Genomic DNA, 23682 nt, shown 5'->3' with positions numbered 1-23682 from the left:
AAAAATTATGGTGCTTTCAAAAATTTCCATATGCATCTACTGAAATTAAAAACAGTGGCGCTCAACTGATTGCTCTCTTTACTCTGGAAAGCAAATACTTGACAGCCAGCGTGGTGTGAGAGAGTGCTTGTGTAGGATCTGGGAGACTCAAGTTCAGATTCTCACTCTGACTTGCAAGCTTGCTGAGTAACCTTAGGCCAGTCACACACTCTCAGCTTAACCTATCTCACAATGTTACTGGAAATAATAAAACAGAGGCCAGGAGAATGTGTGTAGTGCCATATTCATATAGTGGTGGCCTCTAATCTGGAGAACTCAGTTTGATTCCCCACTCCCCTCCATGAAGCCAGCTGGGTCACTTTGGTTCAATCACAGGTCTTGGAGCTCTCTCTCAGTCTTACCTATCTCACAGGGTGTCTGTTGTGGGGAGAGGAAGGGTAGGCGATTGTCAGCTGCTTTGAGACTCCTTTGGGTAGTAAAAAGCATGGTACAAAAAACCCCCCAGCACTTCTTCTACTGACTGGGCAGAAAGGTGGAGTTTAAATGAACCATCTTCTGAAGTCTTACCTTGTATGACACTTTTCTATGGAAGGGAACTTCTCTGGCCATGGTGATAAATATTGGAACTCTTTATCTCTGTCATACAAGTACATCATGCACTCGCTGTGCCTGTTTCTTTGCCTTTCTTCTTCTGCCAACAAATTGCTGCAAGTATCCATTGCTTCTAACAATTGTTTCTAAAGACAAACATATTGCACATTAATGATCATAACACCCAGACTTAAAGGTATAAAGACAACAAAATATTTTCAAATACTGTCTTCTTTTTGGTTGCAGTTATCCACATACACTCCAAGTGTATTTAAGGATCAGCCTTAGTAGAGTATAAGTCTAATGAATACAATTTCTTTGCAGCAAGAATTTTAAAAGCATAACATTCTAAGAATGTACCAAGTGATATTTACAATGTTAACTATTTACTGCTATAAAAATTTACTTTAAAATGTGATCAAAATCTTTACCTCATTAATAAATGGGATTAACACTACAGCTTCCCATTCTTGTTGCTTTCCATTTAGATCAGTTTTAAATTCTGTTGGATAATATTCAATAATGGGAGACTCTTCACTGGTCATCAAATGCTAGGGAATTCAAAAAGTACAATTCAAATACAATACAAAAAGTGCTGTTCTAAAGCAATGCACATTTCAGTCTTCAACAGACAGGTTAGATACAGGGGTAGTCAACCTGTGGTCCTCCAGATGTCCATGGACTACAATTCCCATGAGCCCCTGCTAGCGTTTGCTGACAGGGGCTCATGGGAATTGTAGTCCATGGACATCTGGAGGACCACAGGTTGACTACCCCTGGGTTAGAACATGATATTATTCTATTTTATTTATACCTTCACCCACTTATAAGTATATTGTATTTGTTTTATTTTACAATTTATTTATATAATAACATGCCCTTATGCCTAGGACCTAGCGCTCAGGAACAAGGTTCAGACATTGCCCAGAGGGAAGAGAGAGCATGTGGCAATGACCTCGAGGGCCCCCACACTTACCTCAAAGCTGCAGGGTTGGGGCAATGATCTCTGGCAGCCACAGGCTTGGCTGAGGTAGCTCTAGTGGGTGGGCTTCCCAACAAGGCCTGCTGGAGCCCTGGACATCATCACCGCCCAGCAGATGGGTTGGGTTGGGCTGGAGGGAGAAGCCAGCTCAAGAAGCCAGAGGCAAGAGGGGAGCACAGTTGTGGAGAGACTTAGGATACTGGCAGCATCCTGAGGATGCTGACTGCATCCTGGGTGAAGCAGACCTAGATGGGACCAATTGGGTGAGCCAGTGAAAAGCCTAATTGGGACAGGAATTGTGCAGGTGCCTGGGAGGGATAAAAGGGGATTCCATGGGGCAGATCGGGGAGGATGAGCCCAGCCTCCAAGGCAGCAGAGAGGGAGCAAGTTGGAGCCAGGGAAGCCCTGGATGATGATGGGGAATTAAAAATGCCATCAACCCCTTCCTCTCTCAGGTCTGAGATCTGCCAAGAGTCCCTGGGGACATCATAGCGCCAGTGGCCTTCTACAAAAGGGGGTGCAAGACACCTTTCCGGGGGAACCAAGGTGGCTAACAATTTAAAACATACATGGTAAAAGTACATTATAAAATCATTAAAATAAAAAACCCCTAAATATATATCGTCATTAAAATGATAAAATGATTTTAAAGTTGAAAACAAGTGAACACACAAGCACTTTGACTGGGTCCTAGAATCCAGCTGGAAACCAGGGAAGAAGCCCATCATCATATTTCACGTAGCACACTTCAGTCAATATTCTGGGGGTTGAACTTTGGACCAATTGTACTCTCCTAACTAAAAGAGGGAACGTTTGCAATGGAAAATAACTGAAAAACAAGTTACTACTTGTATCAGGGGAGGGAGATGTTTGAAGAAAATATAATTTACAACAGCAAATGAAGGAGAATTCTGTACAAGCACCATTAAAGAGCGGCAGCATTAACTGGACTTAATTATACATGTTTCTTAAAATATTACAGCCTACCTGGTAGCATTTAGGTAGCAGATCTTTACTAGCTGCTGGAAGTACTGCAAGAAGCTGCTCAAATGGCATGAATGGTTTTCCTAATTCAAACTGAATCCTCAGTTTACTGATATTGCGGATATCTGATAGGTAAGGTGCATAATGATAGGGATAGTACCTGTACGGAAGAAATACATTATTTATCTCTTTGAAATGCACTGTTAGATGCAAGGTTAAGTATAGACCAAACAACTGTAATAACAGAACAGATATGTTCAGGCACAATTATTCTGAAAGATGGCCACATTAGTTGGGGTTGGGTAATGAGAGTTTAAGTGACTGGGTTTCTCTCAGGAGGAGGAGGAGGAGGAGGAAGAAGAAGAGTTGGTTCTTATATGCCGCTTTTCTCTACCCGAAGGAGGCTCAAAGCGGCTTACAGTCACCTTCCCTTTCCTCTCCCCACAACAGACACCCTGTGAGGTGGGTGAGGCTGAGAGAGAGCCCTGATATCACTGCTCGGATCAGTTCTGTAGCGAGCCCAAGATCACCCCAGCTGGATGCATGTGGGGGAGTGCAGAATCGAACCCGGCATGCCAGATTAGAAGTCTGCGCTCCTAACTACCACACCAAATAGGCTCTGAGAAAAATTATCATCTAAAAGCTTATGGGGAAAGGTGGGATATAGATGTAAATAATAATGTTTGGTCCCAAACTTTATTTCAGAAACTTCATTTGTAATCAGCAACTTACCAGCTCCATGACTGGACTCCATGGTAGTAATAATGTAATATCCACTGTATTGCCTGGATGTAACATTCTGCCTGATCAGCCAAAAAATCACTTTAAAATAAACAGAATTAGATTTTGTATTACACTTTCTCTTGTGTATAGTAACATCTTACATTTTAGTAAGTAACCCTACAGTTAGAAGTCCACTGAGGAATTATATCCTCAGGTAAGAAAAAACGTTTATTAAAACTTGTCAACAGTATAATTTCTATCTACCAGCAAAATTACTGAAAGGGGTAACTTTACTTGGATATCATGTCTCAAAAGTCTTATTACTGTTCTCATGTCAAAGACATTTTACTGTCAATACTTACTCTGAAACCACTTCTACACCCATCTTTGTCATATAGTATGTTCGTTTGTACTGCCTAAATTCTGTCTCAAACAAATCATCATCTTCTGGCTCATCCTCTAATAGTGCTAAAATTAAAAACAAGAAAACATTAAAACACGCTCAGCAATGAATTATTGTTTCTAAACTGCTACCAAAACAGAGATTTTAAACTTGGTGCAAATAACAATTTGCCAGTGTAACAAAGCTGCTAGTGGAAGATGCAGGCAGTGAATTCAATCCAATTACTCCTATACTCCATGGCTTTCCCAAGAAGTAGTCCTGGTGGAAGGGCATAATTGGATCCAAACCAGTCCTTCAGTATGCCTGCATGCAGATTAATGATTTAAGCTGCATTACTAACAAGAGCAGGGGTAGTCAAACTGCGGCCCTCCAGATGTCCATGGACTACAATTTCCATGAGCCCCTGCCAGCATTTTCTGGCAGGGGCTCATGGGAATTGTGGTCCATGGACATCTGGAGGGCCGCAGTTTGACTACCCCTGAACTAGAGGGTCACCTGTGAATACACTGAGCTGAGAAGTTTCTCTCCTTTCAACATATGTACCTTTAATATCTGAATGATGACTATTCCCCATAGGCAACTCTCCCACGCATTTCATGTCAAGTCTCATCAAATATATTTTGTTCCCCTTTGACTCAATTCACACAACTTAATTAACAATGCTAAAGCAATTTGACAGTTACTGCCCTCTCAAAAGTTAGCGAAGTGGCAAGCTCCTTCAGTTTTCCCCAGATACTTTATATACACAGATTTAAATAGCGTAAGTACTGCACAATAATCTGGACTTACTTTTAGAAGTCGCTACAACCCCATTGTCAGTTTTCTCTAAAGCAGCCAAGAACATAGCGTTTTCCTGAGCCTAATAAAATTACAGTTCATATTCACACAATTACAATGCATCATAACAAAGCAATAGGCACATAATAGCAACACAATACAAACATTTCATAAGTATAAAATCAAGGATTACCTGTTTATGGAAAGTTTTATTTTAGTAAACATTCAGGAGGACTTTAATATACCAGGTTTAAAGAGATGTTCTTTATGTATACCATTTAGATCACTTGAATCACAATTCAAAGCACAAATAGTAGGAATAAATTCCACATACACCTATTATTGTTGTTATTGTTGTTGTTGTTATTATTATTATTATTATTATTATTATTATTTATAATAAAAGCCATCCAATGATGTCCCAAACAAGTCTGTGCTTTTGAAATTTAGAAATTTACAATGATGAGGGTGGAACTAACAGGAAGAGAATATTAGCATAATTGTTATTTTCTGCACCCTTCATTAATGATATTTACTGTAAATTTAGGAGACAGCTCAGGAAGCATCAAACACATTTGAAAAATGTACCCCTTTCTGTCAGACTCTTCTCCTGTGAAGGGGAAGAAATACAAAGGCATTCCCATAGACAACAGGAGAAAATCACTCTTATTTAATATCTTCATGTGCCCTCTGGCTCAACAGGTATGGAGGTTTGGGCTGGGTTGCCACCAATATGCAGATGACACTCAGCTCTTCCTTCTGACCACCCTGACTCTCCCCCAGAATCCTTAGCCATAAGCCTGGAAGCAGTGACAAAATGGATCAAGCAGAGTTGTCTGAAGCTCAACCCTGCAAAGACGGAGCTCTTGTGGCTAGGTAGGAAGGGACCATGGGAGGAAGTGCATCTGCCCACCCTGAACAGTGTGCAGCTCCCAGTGACTCACTCCAACAGGTATCTGGGCGTGATCCTGGATGCCTCCCTGCCTATAACCCCAAAGAGCCTTACACTCCGCCACCTCCAACTGGCTGTGGATCCCTGGCCCCAAAGAGACATGTCAGATCTCAACAAGGGCCAGAGCCTTCTCGGTCCTGGCCCCCACTTGATGGAACGAGCTCACTGAAGAGATCAGGGCCATGCCTGAACTTCCATAATTCTGCAGGGCCTGCAAAGGGGAGCTCCTCCACCAAGCATACGCTTGAGGCAAACCAACCCCCCAAACCCCTCAGGCACCCCTTCCCGTGATAGAAAAATCTGATCTACCCAAGGATTCTGTCAATGTCACTGTTCCTATTAAAATATTGTTCTGGTTAACATCTTGGTGTAGTGGTTAGTAGTGTGGACTTCTAATCTGGCAAGCCAGGTTTAATTCTGCCCTCCCCCACATGCAACCAGCTGGGTGACCTTAGGCTCGTCACAACATTGATAAAACTTTTCTGACCAAGCAGTAATATCAGGGCTCTCTCAGCCTAACCTATCTCACAGGATATCTGTTGTGAGGAGAGGAAAGGGAAGGTGAATGCAAGCCACTTTGAGACTTCTTCAGGAAGAGAAAAGTGGCATATAAGAACCAACTCTTCTTCTTCTTAACATGTTATGTTATGACTGTTATATTGTTTCAATGTTCTATGGCATTCTATGTAAACCACCCAGAGCCGTATGGAAGGTTAGTATAAAAATCTAAATAAATAATATATAAAACTTCTTACAGTGCAATCCTGAACAACGTTACGCCATTCTAAGTCCATTGACTTTAAGGGGTTGAGAAGAGTATCATGCTGATTGAGATAGCACTGCTAATTACTCTCAGCAGTGTGCAAGCCTGCCCCAGTAACTTCTATGTAGATCAGAAAGTCTTACTTGGCTACTCTGTCCTATGAATAGCAGGAGTACTTTGGCTGTCTCCTTCTCATTTGTCCCTCTGGTCTCCATTAAGCAGTGATGCACATGATGCAGAGCCACTGAACTCCCTCAGATAATAAATAAAATTATTTTTGGATTTTTAAGTCTCCAATAACTGATTATTTTCTGTACAATGATTAAAGTCATTTAAACTGCTAACCTTGCATTTCTTTTGCTTTTTTGATTCTTCAGCTGCAATTCCAGCACATTCATTCAGGTATTTGTTGCCCACTTTGCTTTCAAACCACTTGAGATCTACAAATATTTCACTGAAATGTTCACGATCAAACTGTTCAAAAAGAAGGGAAAAGTGAAATTATATTGAACATTTACCACGTCAAGCAAAAAATATGCAAGACATAACACAATAATTGTACAAGATTATGAAAGGGCCACTGAATTAGATTAGACCAGCCTTTTCCAATGTTTGAGCCTCTGAAGTGATGTCAGCTGGCCACGCCTCCCTGCCATGCCTCCCCAGGAAGTGCCATGTCACCAGGGTTACATCACCATCTGTGTTAACAGACAAGTTCAAGGAGGACTGAGGGAGGAGACACAGGAGACAATTTAAGGGGGAAGTAGGTGTGTAGGTTCTTCTTCTCCCAGGCACACAACTCACAAGAAAACTCATGCTCAGGAGGGGGAGAAATGAAAGCAGCCAGTTACCTAGCTTGTGGCTGAGTCCATTAAGGCAAGAGGGGAAAGGCTGACCCCCCCCCCCATTCCCATTGTTGGGAATCTCTGGTTTAGACAAATGGCAGCCACAGACTGACTTGTGGTCACACTTTGAGGCTGCAAGGCAAATGGCTGGACTGCAAAAAAGGCTGTCCTATCTTCTGCTCTGGGCAGGTCTTGCCATGGTGGCTAGGAGCCATTTGGGTGGGGACATGACAGCTTTCCTGGCATGGTAGGCAATCACTGTCTGGGGTGTCCCAAGTGTGTGTGGTGGTGTTGGAGCAGACCTGAGGAGCACCATCAGTATTCTGGTCTGCTCATGTCCTTCATGAGGCCATGCTGCTAGGGCTCAACTTCTCAGTCAGATTTAAATATCCTTCTCTCACTTTAGTGTTATGTTTTCTATTACTTTAATTTTGTCACAGTTTTAGGATGGTTTCAAGCTAAATCCACTGGGGAGAGGCTGTGATTGCATGACCATCAGTCAACAGACAGGTTATCTGATGCCTAGATCCATACTTTAAAACAAAACCATCACGTGCAAAATTTCACCTAGTAAAGTGATGGAGTAGAATCTTTTACATAGTACTTCAATACATGCAGTTTGGTGTATCCCTTTTAAAAGACTGCCTAGTTCCAGAAAAATGAAGTCAGAAATAGCAAGTTTGTTGAACAAGCTGATTTCCCAAGACCATAGTAGAACCATATAACAAACCAATAGATCAAGAGAAAGATCAAGAATTACTGCTATAAAATGGTAATATAAGGAAATTTTTGAAGTAGTCTATATTTTTAGAAAAGACTGTGAAAAGGAAAGTGCAAGTAGCATGACTGAGACAAAAGGAGTGTTCTAACATGCAATTGAAGTCTAATTTTACATTACAAAACTAAAAAACACTGTATTCATATGAAACTTGTTATGCGTAACACAGATCCCCCTGTTAAACTAGATGCATATATAGTTAGGGAGAGAAGTTTTCTGCATCACATGTTACAAATTACATTTCTGGAAGTCAGTGACAGATAAGGCTACTGATAGTGAAACTTCACATTCAAAATATGTTTCAGGAACCTGCAGTACACCTGCAGTATGTAAAATAGCCATACCCCAATCACATGATCCTCAAGTTGTCAGTCACCCACGTCCTTAAAGGTAGAAATCGACTTTTTAAAATGAAAGTTGAAATTCTCAGTACTCTAGAAAGAACTTGCAAACTGCATTCATGTGGGAGGCCAAATGCTGAATTTTCATTGTATCATACAAGACTAAGGTTTTGCACAGTATATACAGAACATACTTACATCTGACAATTTTGTAAGGTATTTCTCAAAACGCTCTAAATTGAGGTGCCCATTTTCATTAATGTAACCTATTAAAGGAAAAAAGTCTGATTTATTTTATTTGTATCCAATTCTTCCTCCAGGGCAGTAGTCACACTGAACATAACTTACACAGTTATATTCAATCCCATACCACATCACTGAATTTTATCTTCACAACAATTATACAAAGTAAATAAATTTTGTTGAGAAATACTGTTGGGCTCAAAGTAACCCAATGATATTCATAGGACAATGGGGATATGAACCTCAATATTAATCCCAACTCTTTAACCCACTTTGCTATCCTGTTTTAATGATTAGAAACATTGACATAGAGCAGGATCCAATTAATTGTAAAAGGAAATATATTTAAATTATTCTCTCAACTCCTCTCTGCAACCTCCTAAATTTCCCAAAAGTTTTTCCTGAAAGAGAGGGAGTTCCCAAAAACAGAGTGAATGCAACATAAGGGTATATAGCTTGACATGAAAAGGATAAAAATTACCCTTCTCCCATATCATGTGAGTACTTCCATAAGCAGAGAGATACCTTGCAGAACTGTGATTTCTGCTCATTTCCTCTTCTTTCAGCACTCCCTGTTTCACATCCCATTCTGTTTCTAAGGATGTACCAAACTTCAGAAGCAACTATTTGAGTCATATTCACCCTTGGCTGAATGACATTTCAGCTTAACCAGTCACATGATGCCTTTCAGGTACTCACCTGACTCTGCTTCTAAACAGACCCCTCCATACACACTCACGTTTTTCCAAGCCAAGTTTCACACCTCTGCTTTCTGAGGCCATCTGGCTTCCTTACTGCTTTATGTATGTTGTGTCTATTTTCCCGCTAGAGGTACTATGTTGTAAATTGTACTTTTGCTTTGCTGATAAGGAGTACTTTCTGTAGGGGTGTGTGTGTGTGTGTGTAACCAACTGGCGGGGGGGGGGGGGGTTTGAGTTGAAACCTATAATAGTCTTCAATTTTTGTATGCTGCCAGCTTTGGCAACATAGCATCTTGATGTAGCTGTTACCATGTCTCTCCAAATAAACTACTGACATTTCTTACTTTAAGAGTTGTCAAAAATTGTCTTCTTGGGAGAATTGTCACAGAACATGACAGCAGCAGCAGAAAAGAAGGGAGGCTTCTTTCATGATTTTTTTGTATTCACAGTTAATTGGATCAAATATATAGTGCCCAGGACAGACAAAATGTAGAAAAGATGTTTCCCAAAAAAGCACAGAAACCAAGAAAACTAAGATGGGGATCATTACCATCTTTTCCCACTTTGGCAGTTTCAAATACTTTTAAGCAGGGATAGTCAACCTGTGGTCATCCAGATGTCCATGGACTACAATTCCCATGAGCCCCTGACAGCATTTGCTGGCAGGGGCTAATGGGAATTGTAGTCCATGAACATTTGGAGGACCACAGGTTGACTACCCCTGCTTTTAAGGGCTTGCTGTAGCATAGGACATTAAAGTAATTACATAAGGCAGGCAAAGCTTACCTCCAAGATCAGGCAATGTAGCCATGTATGTTCTATAAAGTAATGGCAGTGCATCATGATTAATATGCAAATGAGGTAGATGAGGGATAAAATCATTTCCCACAAGAAAGCCCATTAAGATCCAATCATCTATTATGCTTTCAACTTCATATTTAAATGGGAGCTTGTCCTGTTAAATGGATGAAGATATTAATTATTTACAATCAGTGTCATATGAAAACTATTTAACAACTTGGTCTGTAGATTATTCACTTACTTTAACTGGTGAAAATTCATAGTCAATATATTCTCTCATTAATGACAAGTGCAAAAGATGAAAAGTGGTTTCTTCAGGAGCACACACTCTGCAAACCATTAAGTAAAAGAATAAATAAAATAGTAAACACTAAATGATCCAGTACCCAAGGTTAACACTTAAGAACTTATTCTTAGCTATGCAGCATTTTTAAAATGATTTTAATATTTTGACAACAATTACCTTTGTGACTTCTTGCCACCAAATCTGACCTCTTCTCTTAAAAGTGAGAAATTTGGCTCATGGCTTGTTAGTCCAAGCATAATCTGTTGAAACAAGTATTTCAAAATTAACTTCTAGAGTCAACAATCTCAAAAATATTTTCTTGTCAACTTTAAATTCTTTACAGTAATGCTAACAAAGCCCTGGTTTAAAAGGACCACACTGAGACCAATCCATGTTACTGTGCCCCATCCCTTCAATTAAGTAGCCCTCACACAACTCAGAAAGCTGTTTCCAAAATGCTGTAGTCAGGAGACTTAGAAATCTCAATATACATGTAGAAGTATTTGTTCAGCCCAAAGAAAAATTACTTTTTGCATATCCTATTAATGTCCAGAATCTCATATATTCTCAAATAAACCATGCATATACTTTGAAAGGAACATACCAAGTCAGCATCTAAACCATACAGACAGTGCCTCGTATTTGGATCATGGTCAGGTTTTGCTTTCTCTGATCTAATAAATTCCATAATTTTATGTTCACCTTCTCCTGGAGTCTGAAAGAAAAGACTTTTAAAAAATTCTGCTTTGTTAAATATAAACTGTATAAGAAGCCATTATGAATAGAAAAAGTAACCTCATGTCCTGATAAGTAGATAGTTACTCCCTGCCAAGATTTGTCTGTAGAAATCTTCATGTTTACAAAATATTTCAGATGTTCGTGCAATCTGGCCATGAACTCAGTCCCTGTCAATAGAAACCTCAGAGTTACTTTTTAATACACCAAAATCTGAAAATATTACAGTACTTTAAAAATTCACACAATAATACATTCACAATAAAAGTAAAGTGCACACAAGGTAATTTGGGATTGGATCTGATGAAATACAAGCACAGCTGAGTTTGTAGATAAGGATTTTTCCACCTCCTTTCCCCCAACAACTCCAGAACCTCAAAAGACGAGGGGCTGGGTAATGAAGCCCTGGATAAAGGGAACCAGATGAAATCACCACTGATAAAAAGGTAGAGGTCATTCCATCAAGGTTTCCTCTCATCCATGCTGCCCCCTTAGGCTACCCAACTATTCATCTACACAGTTCCCACAGCCTCCAACATCAGCTTTGGGGACATCTCAGAAGGTTGCTAAGAGAAAAGAAAGAAATATTCACAGCAGCAAGCACAACTGCGCCTGTGTTTTGTAGGATCCAACCCTTTGAGCCATATAGCAGTAATCTCCACTGATGGTAAAGGCTTCCACTAGTGGAACAGGACTTCCTTTCCTTCCCCAACACACAGTCTGAAATGTTCCTCCTGAGACTCCAACAACAGCATGAGATTGTACAATGGAAAGGGGGGAAACTACTGAAAATCTCCCTTCTGTTATCAGATATCCACTGATGGACCCAATCTGTTGTTTTTTAAAATGAGCAGCTCACATTTAAGAAATTTAATATTTCACACAGTACCACGAAATGAGATATTCAAAATCAATAACATTATTGATTTCCAATACAACTTTAGGTAGGGGTACCTATAACAAAACTGAGATCAATATATACTTTTAGTCCTCAGATATATGGCTAATACTTAAAGGTAAAGGTATCCCCTGTGCAAGCACCGAGTCATGTCTGACCCTTGGGGTGACGCCCTCCAGCGTTTTCATGGCAGACTCAATACGGGGTGGTTTGCCAGTGCCTTCCCCAGTCATTACCGTTTACCCCCCAGCAAGCTGGGTACTCATTTTACCGACCTCGGAAGGATGGAAGGCTGAGTCAACCTTGAGCCGGCTGCTGGGATTGAACTCCCAGCCTCATGGGCAAAGCTTACAGACAGCTGCCTTACCACTCTGCGCCACAAGAGGCTCATGGCTAATACTTAGGGAACTTTTTATGGTTCTGCTGTTTTATCTCTGCCCTTCTGCTTCTTGTGTTGCTTTATTATAGATCAGTGTAACTTAGTGCTACTATAGTTATTCCAGTACTGAATTTAGTATGTATTTTATCTTCTGTTAATGTTTAATTGACATTTAAATGAGCTATAAACTTTGTTTTCATTATTGCTGCAAAATGTCCTGGACATTTTTGAAAAAACATGACATATAATTTTATTATTGAAATTCTGCTTCTGAAACAACGGATATGTTATTGTTCTTACAGTATTATTACCCAACAGAGACCACACCAGAGATTTCCATATAGTGGACTCACTTATTCAGCCTTCCAAAGGGAATTATTAAATTGAATTACCATCCTAGTATTCTGCCTGACGTCCCAAATTTGTGACTTCCAGAATGAAAAGAGTAGACAGGCATATATGATAATGAGAATTTTAGTTTTATATACCATACTGTAAAGTTAAAGAAAGGGGAATAATTCAGTAGCAAGTGTGAATGTTGAAGAATGTCTAGAACTTAAAGGCTTGCATGTGATAGATTGGGGGTGTTTAACAGCAAGATTGACAAGAAGTCAATAGAGTTCCATGACAGTAAGGGTCAGAGTCCAAGGCATAAATGAAGAAGTAGAATAAGCACCACCAATAAAGTAGGACCTATACAAACTTGGTCAGGAATCACAACAGCTAAAGGAAGCGTGTGAGGTAGATATAAATGCAAGAGAAACAAGTTATTGTATCTAAACAAAATGTATACAGAGATGGTAGTTGGTAATATGGTTTTGTTATATTATTTTTCCTTCCTTGATATACTACATTAAGCACAAATGAATCTATAATTAGTGAATCAAATCTGAAACTATCTTTGCCTCCATATCAAGTAATATAGTAATATATCCATATATTACTATTTCCCAAAGGATACTTGAGGATACTTTTAGAGTAAAGCAATTTAGGCTGTCTGTTAGTTTAGGTACACCTGGCCTCATACATGTTTACTTCGTTTCCAGAATTGCCTAGATAATCATTGCCAAACAAAATACTGAAATTGTGCTGATGTGAGCTGCTGATGCAACTCATAAGAGCAGTCTCATAGCAATGACCATGAGAGATCTGCTACATTCCAAAGTAGTCACACTGAGTTCTATCGTTTAAGAACTTTGATATCTAAACCTTTCAAAAAAACAAATATTTTGATGTCAAATGAGCTACCAGATTCTTTTAAGCTACAAAGGAAAGTAATACATTCTTCCTTTAGCTTAGCATGTGACTGTAACAAGAGATGAAGTAGATTTTCCCACCTGGTGTAATGCAATTAGAATCAAATCTGGCTTCTGTGGGAAGAACTTCTCCTTTTTCCAATGCCTTTTTAATTTTGTCCTCTGCCTCTTTTGCTGACCTATAACATTATCACTATTTAGCACTTTTTTAGCACTTTAAAACATTCAAATTACTTTACAATCATTGTCAATAATCCTCACAACATACAGGGTGGGGATGGAATAAAGGTAGAAGATAATAGCTTGCTTAAGGCTGCCTAGTGAATTACTGGCTGAGGTAAACTTTGAACCTGGGATTTCCTGATACAGAGTTTGCACTGCTTGTTAACACAGTATACAACCTTTAAAAAGTACATAACTGCAAGCTATCAAACAGAAAGTACATGATCCATCGTCTTCTTAATGACAAATGATAATTAAAAATATATACAATATTAAACTGCCATTTTTGTAAAATCAGAAAACTGTATTTAAAAACACCAAAACCCAAAAGAAGTTAACCATGCTTTTACTTATGTTGAAAACAATGGGTTTTTTCTCAGGATTTCTGAATCCCTGCTCTTAAGCTGTACACTTTAGTATGTACATGGACTTTTCGGCAAGTAAGGGCTATACTGAATTTTAGAGTTTTAATACAGTAAGCAAGGGAACAGAATTTAGAAGCACAAACCTAAAATAAAAAATTGAGACAAGTATCTGAATGTGAGCAGTACAACCAGCTAAGTAACAAAGGAAGTACAAATATAGCAACTTTTTAAGAACAAAATGACAGAAACCCTATCTCATCTCAGTGCAAATGTCACTAACATACATCAATCATTAAGTCCAAGAAGCATGGTGAAAGTAGCTTTAAAAAATGCATGTACCTAAAACGTCTGCCACGTTGCTGGTTCATTTTTGCTCTTGGAGCTACTCCATCAACTGCCATAAAGAAAACCTTTCTTGGTTTAATAATACGAAACAGCACTTCCAAATAGTGAAATATATCAGCAAAGATCTTGTCTTCAGAGATTCTAAAGTGAACATCATCATCATTAGGGTGCGAGCACTGATGAATTATGCCATTCATGTCCAGGTACAAGTTGTCAAATTCTGGAATCTAAAATATACATTTAGAACAGTTAATAACAAAAAGATGGTATACCGTCATTAGTATGTCTACCGATTCTATAATTCACAATGATGCTGATCCATTATAATTCCTACTGATCTCTAGTTTGATATAATGGTTTTACAGCTACATTCCATTTACATTCTGGTAACAAAACAATTGTAAAGTGATAAATTCGGGTGGTGTTCCTTGTTTCAAAAGAAACTTATCTGTTTCTCAATTTGAAAGTAATAAAAATAACCTATTTGCAGGAAAAGATTGCTTTCTGCAAGCATATTTTGTTCAGTACTCCAGGATAAAATGAAATAGAAGCACAACCCAAAGAAATGCCAAAGTGTTTTGTTTTATCTACTAACTATGGGTGTTCAGAAGAGCTATAACTTAAAGCTCCATGACGACAGAGACAAAGACACAAGAAACGTTTGCAAAACAGCATTTATCTCCCCCTGGCATTACTAAACACAGCCCATAAGTATTACTCAGTGTAATACTCACCTTCTCCAGAAACAAATCTCTTTTAAAGCTTTCATAGTGCATTATTTCCCCACTCTACATGATTCCTCACTATGACCCACCCTAGTCAACATCCTGGCTGCAGCACTGTGTTCTAAATGAAGTTTATGAACACTTTAAGTGTTGTACCATGTAGCACACACTGAAGTAACCTCAATGTAACCAGGATATGCAATAAAGTGGCCATATTTTTCCTGCCCAAGAAAGGCTGTGGCTGGCTAACCAGTTGACGATGATGAAAGGCACTCCTGGCTATAGCTGCTAACTGCCTTTCCAGCAGGAATCCACAAGTAGCCCCAGACTACAGACCTGGTCCTTTAAGGGGCATGCAATCCTATCCATACAGTGGGTGACACTTCCATTCCTGGATCAGATCTTCCATTCCCCAGTAGCACTTGCATCTTGTTGGGGGTTAAGTTTCAGTCTATTAGCCTGCATCCACTCCAAGGTCCCGCAAAGGCCATGGTACCGGGCCGCCAGCGACCGCGCCTGCCTCCCCTTCCGCACGAAGAGGGAGGGAAGAGGCAGGCACGGCCGCTGGAATGCCAGCGACGCAAACGCGCACGAGCGGAGCTGCCGCGTATGTGCGTTTGCGCCCCTGCTGGCGAAAACGTGCATGCGTGGCAGCTCCGCGTGCCTGCGTTAGCGCCACCTAGTGGCGAAAACGTGCATGCACAGTGACTGCACGTGCGCATTTACATGCAGCTGCTGCGGCCGGGCCGCCGGCTCTCTCCCATCCTTGGAGGCGGTCCCCGACTACAAGAAGGATGGGGACCGCTGCTCCAGATGTCCATGGACTACAATTCTCATGAGCGGTTGCTGGCAGGTGCTCATGGGAATTGTAGTCCATGGACATCTGGAGGGCCGCAGTTTGACTACCCCTGATCTAAAGTTACAGAGGATTAAGGAAAAGGAAATGTCCTCACAACATGGTCTGAAGCAATGGTTTGGAGAATCAGAAACAAGATGTTGGTTGTGATAAACAGAACTTCTTTTACTACTAAACTTTGGTTGTGACATTCAAATTAGCAAATTATATTTAGAACTTTCCTGCTTACAAAGTTTCAGAAACAGACATTAAAATGGTGCCTTTTCTGGCTTGTAGCAAAAACACTAACAGATTAAACGGCATCATTAACTGCTTTAAGAATAAGAAACAGAAACTGAAAGGGAAAACAGAAACAGAAGACAGGAAGGTGTGTAAAGGTAAAGGTAAAGGTATCCCCTGTGCAAGCACCGAGTCATGTCTGACCCTTGGGGTGACGCCCTCTAGCGTTTTCATGGCAGACTCAATACGGGGTGGTTTGCCAGTGCCTTCCCCAGTCATTACCGTTTACCCCCCAGCAAGCTGGGTACTCATTTTACCGACCTCGGAAGGATGGAAGGCTGAGTCAACCTTGAGCCGGCTGCTGGGATTGAACTCCCAACCTCATGGGCAAAGCTTTCAGGCGGCTGCCTTACCACTCTGCGCCACAAGAGGCTCTCAGGAAGGTGTGTACTTGTTTCAAATCTTTCCAGCCATTTTGCAGAACCATCTGAATCAAGCCTCTTTCCCTCAGTCCAATTTAACTCATATGGTTGGAATGCTAAAATACTATACTTCACGTTGTCAAGGTACACATGAAGCAAATAATTTCATGAAATTTCTGAGAAACTGAACACTTTCAGGGAACCAAAAGATAAAAGGACAGACTAATGTCAAATACATTTCACGCAAACTTTAAAAATTTCACACAAACTTGACTCAAAATACAGACAACACACACAGCAGAAACAAATGAAAAATAGGTTGTGGAGTATTTCTAATGAAAACAAAACTGCAATTTAAAATAAAAATATTGCAATCTTGTGATCTAAAAGCTGAAAAATGTTTTTCCCAGCTTTTTTACTTGAACCCAGTGTCTTAACTCAAAAGCAAACTACTCATACATAAATAGTGAACTACAGCTTGTAGTTCAATGCTTATCAACCCAGCTGTCCTAAATAAGTGGGCATAACATTCCTGCCATCTACCGGTTAGTAGCTATCCAGTGATTGTTTTAGGAATTGTGGGATTATGGATCTCATGCTGACAATACTTTAAAAAGTAAAGGTGGCTAGTTTACATTGGCTTAATGAAGCTATTGTGAATGTACTTTAACTGTTTACCCAAAGACAGCAAGCAGGCCACTGAGTGGCTGAAGACTTGTAGGCCAGACACATCATCATCAGCATAACAATAAAGCCCTGTTTACATGTCACACTGAGCATATGTACATCCTGCATGCATATCTTTTTGTAAGAAAGAGCCAACCCAAATGAAACCAAGCTCCAGCACACGGATAAACGTGTTGTTTCATTCAGATGAATGCAAGCATTACCCAGGACATGGATAAAGAAATAAGTGCACCCTGTAAACAGGCTGTACGTGTCTTCATTGTAACTCACAGAGCTACAGTCTTGAAAAGCAATACCCTGAACTATCAAACCAAAAAACTGGAAAGTCTTGCATAACTGGTGTGCTTGCGAGTTTAACAGAAAACACACACGACAAACGTATTTTATTAGAAGAAATTCTGATGAGAAAACAGCCTTTATTTAGTTAGAAGGGGACTCTTATTCTGGAAAAAATAAACGAAAGCTAAGCGCACGTTCCAGACAACTGCCGATTTGAACCCGTCTATTCATTTCTATCCGCTTCGCGTCTTAAAGTCAAACTGCAGCACCACTCGGGAGTTCCAGGCAACTTTCAACATCCCGTTGCCGGCTTTTTAAAAGAAACGCGGCCGCTGGAGGCTGCACTTCGGAGCCCGGGAGGGCCGGGGGGAGAGGGAGGCAGCGTCCCAAACCCGTTTCCGCTCAAAGTTACAGATCCAGAGCTACGAGGGACCTGGACACGTTGCCCGGTCGAGAGGAGAAAAACGGACCGGGGTGTCCCGGGGAACCAGCCGGAGAATGCGCGTTGGCCGAAAGTGAACCCAGCCCCAGGTCCTTCCAGGCAGGGCCGGCGACCGGCTTGGCGAGCAGCCCTGGCCCCTCGAGCAGCCACGGTCGCAGGAGGGGAACGCGAGGGAGGCTGTCCTGCGAGGGTACCCCCCCCCCGGAAAGTGGAGCGGGACAGGAAGACCCCCCGGCCAGCCAGCCAGCCCCTCCTCACCTGATGCTCCTTCAGCACCTGACTGAGGCAGGGATACCGCTCCGAGATCCAGCGGTAGAATTTGGGCACCCCCATGGCTGCCGCTGTCTCTTCGCCTCAGCCGCCCGCTCAAGCCCCAGCCGCGTCGGATCCAAAACAACCACCTCTCCTCATACCCAAAACACTTCCTTCCGGCGGGAACCCGAGACTGCCATAGAGTAGTGGCCCAGAGCGTCCGGCTCTGCGTCAAACGCGAAGGCCGGCTGACTCGGGCGACGCTTCCCCCTGCTGGAGGCATGGAGAACCACACCACCGTTAGGCGGTGCTGGGGAGGTCGCGTTTCCCGTCCAGGCATGTCAGCGGCTCACGGGCTCTTGCCAGGACCGCCATCTCTCTCGCCCACCGTTGGCCACTGGATTTCGATCTGACTGATTGAAACCAAATATCAAAGCCACACGAATCACTGGCCTCCTTGATACAAAATACTACATTTCATAAGATACGAAAGGAAAAGGGACCTGTGTATTAAAGAATAGATTATACGTATGATTTTCACTGTGTAGAATGCAATAGGATACAGCTAAAAAAAAAAAAAGAAATTAAGAATCAGATAGATTTGCCAAACTCCAGGTGGGACCTGGGGATCCCAACTTAACAATATAAAGAGGCTTAATGGGCAAGGACAAATTGAGAGATGTGACAAGTTATTTTGCTACACTAGACTAACATGGCAACCCTTCTAGAATTGTGATTAATGTCACCCCTTTTTTTTCCATCCTGCCAGAATTGACAGTGCACCAGGAAGGTGCTGAAACCAGAGTTTTACCTGTTGAACTTCAACACACATTTTTCAGCAAGGAAAAAGGTGGCATATGCTCACAATTTATTTATTTATATTTGCATGTATAGGCTGCCCCTCTTGAGCCAGTCGTCTGAGGGCAGTGGAGAGCATTATAAAATCAAATGCAGGACAATACAGCTGTTTCTACTCCAGAACCAAGAAAAGGGGCAGGATTTCAGCAAATATTGCATTCATCTCCTTTCTAGAATAAGATGCATCTTTCTTCTGCATATTTATTGAAATTATAACACCTCTCTTGTCCTTTGCTTCCGAACACACCACTACCACCACATATCTTAAAACACTCAGAAAAAGGTTCATTATTTGGCAAGTGGCCACACATGAATGTGTAATTTTATTTTTAATCCCATCCTTCTTCCAGAGAGCTGAAGGTAAAAAGTTAGTTACTTGAGAATCTGGCTTTTGTGGGGGTGTTTTTGGTAAATAGGGATTTTTTCATTGTGTGCATGTTCTATAATTTATTGATTATATGCTTGCTGCAATGCACAGATGTGATCCACTTTTTTCCCTACTGTTTATTATGTGACTGTGTGGATTGTATTTGGAATCTATGCCTGAAGCCTATGGCTAAAAGTGCAGAATAGAAGTCTATTGAAATTAAAAAAAACATTCCTTGGGAGTTTGGGGTCTTCCAGAAGCAATGCCAAGATATTGACTTGGAACTGAAACAAAGAACACTTTATCCTTTTGGAAGATCTCTGCACTGTGCTCTGTGTTTGAAATAATTCTTAACTCTGCCTAAAAAGTACATTACTAGAACTAGAAGAATACTACTGCTCAGAAAGTATGGTCTTGATATATAGAAATCTGAGACAACTTTTAATAAATGCACTATATTCAAAATTTTAAAATAACAATCAACTCTACAATAATTTTTACAAATGGCTTCTACATACATAAATATTACTTTCATTATTTATATTACATATTTATACCAAAGATACAAACACTGAAACAGAGCCTTGCATTGACAAATATCTCCAAGGTAGAAAGAGCAGAAAATCAGTTTTTTTTAAAACCTCTTTTACAAAATTGTTAATAGGTCCATTTGCAAATGGCATCATTTTACATGTATGGCGCCCAGCCAAGATACATCTGGCATAGCAAGTTTTCATCAGTAGCATCTTGAATGAGATGGTGAACATGCCCTTCAATCGATAAAGGCAGGCCTTTTACCCTATTCCTGTTTTTAATCACACCCTGCAGTCGTTGATCTATATCCAGTACGTGGGTCTTGGCCTGAAAAAGAAGCAAAGCAATTGTCATATATTAAAGTATACAAAATGCTATTAATGCAGTAAAATTACATCCCTTAGTGACAGCACCTACATTTCCCCTTTCCACGTAAGAGCAAGCAAGTTGCAAGTGGGGGATATGTGTAATAGACACACATTACGAATGTCTGAAAACCCAGAGGAGCCCGGCTCACACTGCAAGCCTGTTACCATAATGAGGTTTCATTATATTATTTGAGAAATATACATTTATTTTTCATAAACACACACTGAAGAAAAGATCACTCTCAAATAATACTTTCCAATTCTTCACCTTTTCAAAAGGCCAAATAACTTGCTGCTTAATCTCCTGAGGCAAGGAGATGTAAAATATGCCTCAGAAGGTTACAGTTCATATCGTAGTTACATTTACAAAATATAGATATGGCAATGCAAAGAGAATCAAGCATATTTCAGGAAGCCTGAATGACAAAGGGCACATTATTAATACGATCTTTATATGTGCATCTTAAAAGCAATTCTTATAAATTGTCTCCACAAACCTTTCCACCTGTATATCACATTTCAAATTTTACAGCTAAAATTTAAAAATATTTTGGCAGATGATATAACCTAACATTCAGATACACTCTTAAGGTTATTGTTTTTTCTTTTGTTTTTTACAAACTGACCTTTTCATTGACAATTTCTCCAGTTTCGTTCACTTGGGCTTTTGTATTGCCTTTCACTGGTTTACTCCATTCCACCAGAGGATCATGGAGAAAAGTCTTCAGGACACTGTATAAAAATAAATTCTTTGAGAAAATATCTTGAGTTGTAACTGAATTTTTTATGGATAAGGAAACATCTTCCCAACCTGGCTGGTGGTGAAAACTGCTTCCATCAACCAAAATTCAATCCTATATGAATAGCATCCCGTCATCCCATATAAATAAAGACTGTTTCCATACCTCATGAGTGGTTCTCTCTGATCACGCATGAGTCTCATTGTAACTTCACAAGCCCTTCGGAAAAGGCCTTCTGTCCCCATCGGGCCCATCCCATTAACCATGTTATGAGTAAGGCGAAATGGAACTATCTCTGGAAAATCGAAAGTTTCTCCCTTCAAATCAGCAAAAATAAGTTAATCAGACAATGGTTTGAGTCAGCATTATCCACCACAACATGACCGTTTACGCACTGGAGGTTTCATGCCAGGCTGCAGGCCAGTTTTAGTCATGGCAGGTTGCCCCACCTCTTCCTGCACAGCCCGGTGTGCCTCATCCACTCCCAATTCGTACTCCTGCACGGGAACTGGGGCAGTGAAGTTCCCAGTGAGTAAATGGTCCATAACTGCTATTATAACAATGCTTATTCAGATATAAATTCAAATTGCACTAGACAACAGAAAACTAAAACATTCTAAAAAAAATAGTTCACTAAAGACTCGGCTTCTTACTCTTATGCAGTCTGGAGCAACACAGCACAGGACTCCACTGAAAATCAAGTATTCCCCTTTCTTCTTAGGTTTCTCCCTTCCCCTTCCCTTGTTGGGCATATTAACTGCTGTACAGCCAATCCTGCAGGTCAGAATAAAGATGGCTGGGGGGTGGGGGTATATTTGTTGGTTTTTAATGTTTAGAATGTCTTTTAATTTGCCTATGAATGTTTTAATCTATTGATGTACCCCCTCCTGAGCCTCTTTGCAGAGGGTCAGTCTAAATCAAATAAGTAGACACAAACAGAATTACATGCTCCACAGATAACTAAGTTTAGAATAGCATTCTAAATATTCTTCAAGCAGAACTTTTTTCAGTATGCTCATTACACAGTTTTAAACACCACTGTTTTGTTTATCAAGCACTCAACAGTATACGTGAAGCCTGTGCAAATTATTTAAGCAACTTAATTGGCTAAAAACATGGTTTTAGATTCTAGGGAGAAACCAGTTACTCACCTTATTGAACAAACAGTTGAAATCCACATGCACACAATCACCTGTTAAAGAATCAAACAGAATATTTTCTCCATGACGGTCTCCAAGGCCTAGTATGTACCCAACCATCGACATTACTGCAGTAGAACGACAATAAGCAGATCTGCTGCTGTACCTGAAAGAAGATAAAAACGATCTGAGATTCTAGATCATTGTAGCCTTTCCTGTATTAATTACTTTATTATTTATTATTATAATGCTTATTAGCCACTTTTCTGTCTTACAGAAACTCAAAGCAGCTTACAGTGTAAATAATAATAAAGGACAATAAAATAAATAAAACCCACTAGTTAAAATCAATAATTTAAGACTGCTAATAGATGGAAGAATGAATTAAATGCTGTCTTTAGCTGCATTCTAGACACAGAGTGATGGGGCCAGTCACACCTCCATGAGGAGGTCGTTCCATAACCATCAGTTTCCACTGAAAAGGCCCTCTTGTGTACCCATAAGATGAGCTTTGTTGGTTGATGGGACAGTCAACAGGGCCTCTCCCTGTGATCTTAGTTCCCAGTCTAAAGTTTCCTTTAAACCCACAGCATTACATCAGCATAGTCGCAACAATACATGGTAAACAACTAACCAGGAAGTGGGATCAGGGAATGTTCTCAGAAACCATTCATGAAAGATTGGAGGGTGCCGGGGCAGTAGGGTTTCTTTGAAAACCTTCAGCTTATCAAGTAAAAGTGCAGTCTTTGGAATCATACACTGACGTAGCTCCTTTCCAGTCATATAGATACCTGTAAGAAGAAAAGTAGATTTTGATACCTCATTTTTCTCTACCTTAAAGGGTCTCAAAGTGGCTTACAATCTCCTTCCCTTCCTCTCCTCAGAACTGGCACCTTGTGAGTTGGGTGAGGTTGAATGAGCTCTGAGTGAACAGTGACTGGCCCAAGGTCACCCAGCAGGCTTCATGTGGAAAAGCGGGGAACCAAACTCAGTTCTCCAGGTTAGAGTCAATTAAACTCAGCAGGTTGGCTGGGTTATGCAGTGAAATATATGCATATAAAATTACTATCATGCTCCAGCAAGGAGGTAAAAGTGCCATATTTTAAAAGAGATAACCACATTCCACTTTCTACCACCATTACTTGTTTTTACTACTACCCCATCCCCTTACCTTTCTCCTTGTATAGTTTGATCAGGATATTTCGCAAGCCAGCTGTATTATTCACCCATTCGATTATCCCACATTCCTCATTCAACGGAATAACAGCATAAGTCCGGATATGAAGTTCTCGTCTACGTGACTCGGCATCCTTTCTTAAGCACTACAACAATATACTAGATAAGTATAAAATCTTAATAAAGCAATACTTGAAATGATTCTTAACTCAGTCCATTCTCTTCATTTTTGCAAACAAAGTACACAC

The 23682-nt window shown here is 40.4% G+C and overlaps 2 protein-coding genes across 5 annotated transcripts in view; both read right to left on the bottom strand.

Moving 5' to 3' along the window:
• XRN1 (5'-3' exoribonuclease 1) overlaps positions 1-18419 on the bottom strand; it is a 49502-nt gene extending 31083 nt beyond the window's left edge. For 3 of the 4 annotated variants that reach the window (XM_077348771.1, XM_077348774.1, XM_077348772.1), the window contains exons 1-16: positions 18259-18418; positions 14365-14597; positions 13520-13617; positions 10966-11075; positions 10775-10885; positions 10348-10430; positions 10126-10213; positions 9870-10038; positions 8338-8405; positions 6521-6649; positions 4473-4542; positions 3643-3748; positions 3290-3379; positions 2561-2717; positions 1023-1142; positions 568-737 (exon numbers count right to left, since the gene is read on the bottom strand). In XM_077348771.1, the coding sequence (XP_077204886.1) occupies positions 568-737; positions 1023-1142; positions 2561-2717; positions 3290-3379; positions 3643-3748; positions 4473-4542; positions 6521-6649; positions 8338-8405; positions 9870-10038; positions 10126-10213; positions 10348-10430; positions 10775-10885; positions 10966-11075; positions 13520-13617; positions 14365-14597; positions 18259-18333 (1877 nt within the window). In that variant the 5' untranslated portion in view covers positions 18334-18418. Of the gene's footprint in view, positions 1-567; positions 738-1022; positions 1143-2560; positions 2718-3289; positions 3380-3642; positions 3749-4472; positions 4543-6520; positions 6650-8337; positions 8406-9869; positions 10039-10125; positions 10214-10347; positions 10431-10774; positions 10886-10965; positions 11076-13519; positions 13618-14364; positions 14598-18258 lie in introns of all 4 variants that reach the window. The other variant, XM_077348773.1, reaches the window with a different exon arrangement.
• A 1478-nt stretch (positions 18420-19897) lies between these two features.
• ATR (ATR checkpoint kinase) overlaps positions 19898-23682 on the bottom strand; it is a 51686-nt gene continuing 47901 nt past the window's right edge. The window contains exons 42-47 of the mRNA XM_077348770.1: positions 23430-23580; positions 22893-23049; positions 22271-22424; positions 21285-21436; positions 21006-21111; positions 19898-20338 (exon numbers count right to left, since the gene is read on the bottom strand). Coding sequence (XP_077204885.1) covers positions 20165-20338; positions 21006-21111; positions 21285-21436; positions 22271-22424; positions 22893-23049; positions 23430-23580 — 894 coding nt within the window. The 3' untranslated portion in view covers positions 19898-20164. The remainder of the gene's footprint in view (positions 20339-21005; positions 21112-21284; positions 21437-22270; positions 22425-22892; positions 23050-23429; positions 23581-23682) is intronic.

Source organism: Paroedura picta, chromosome 8, assembly GCF_049243985.1.
Source record: "Paroedura picta isolate Pp20150507F chromosome 8, Ppicta_v3.0, whole genome shotgun sequence".
NCBI classification, from domain to species: domain Eukaryota; kingdom Metazoa; phylum Chordata; class Lepidosauria; order Squamata; family Gekkonidae; genus Paroedura; species Paroedura picta.
This window is presented reverse-complemented; position numbering and strand designations above follow the sequence as displayed.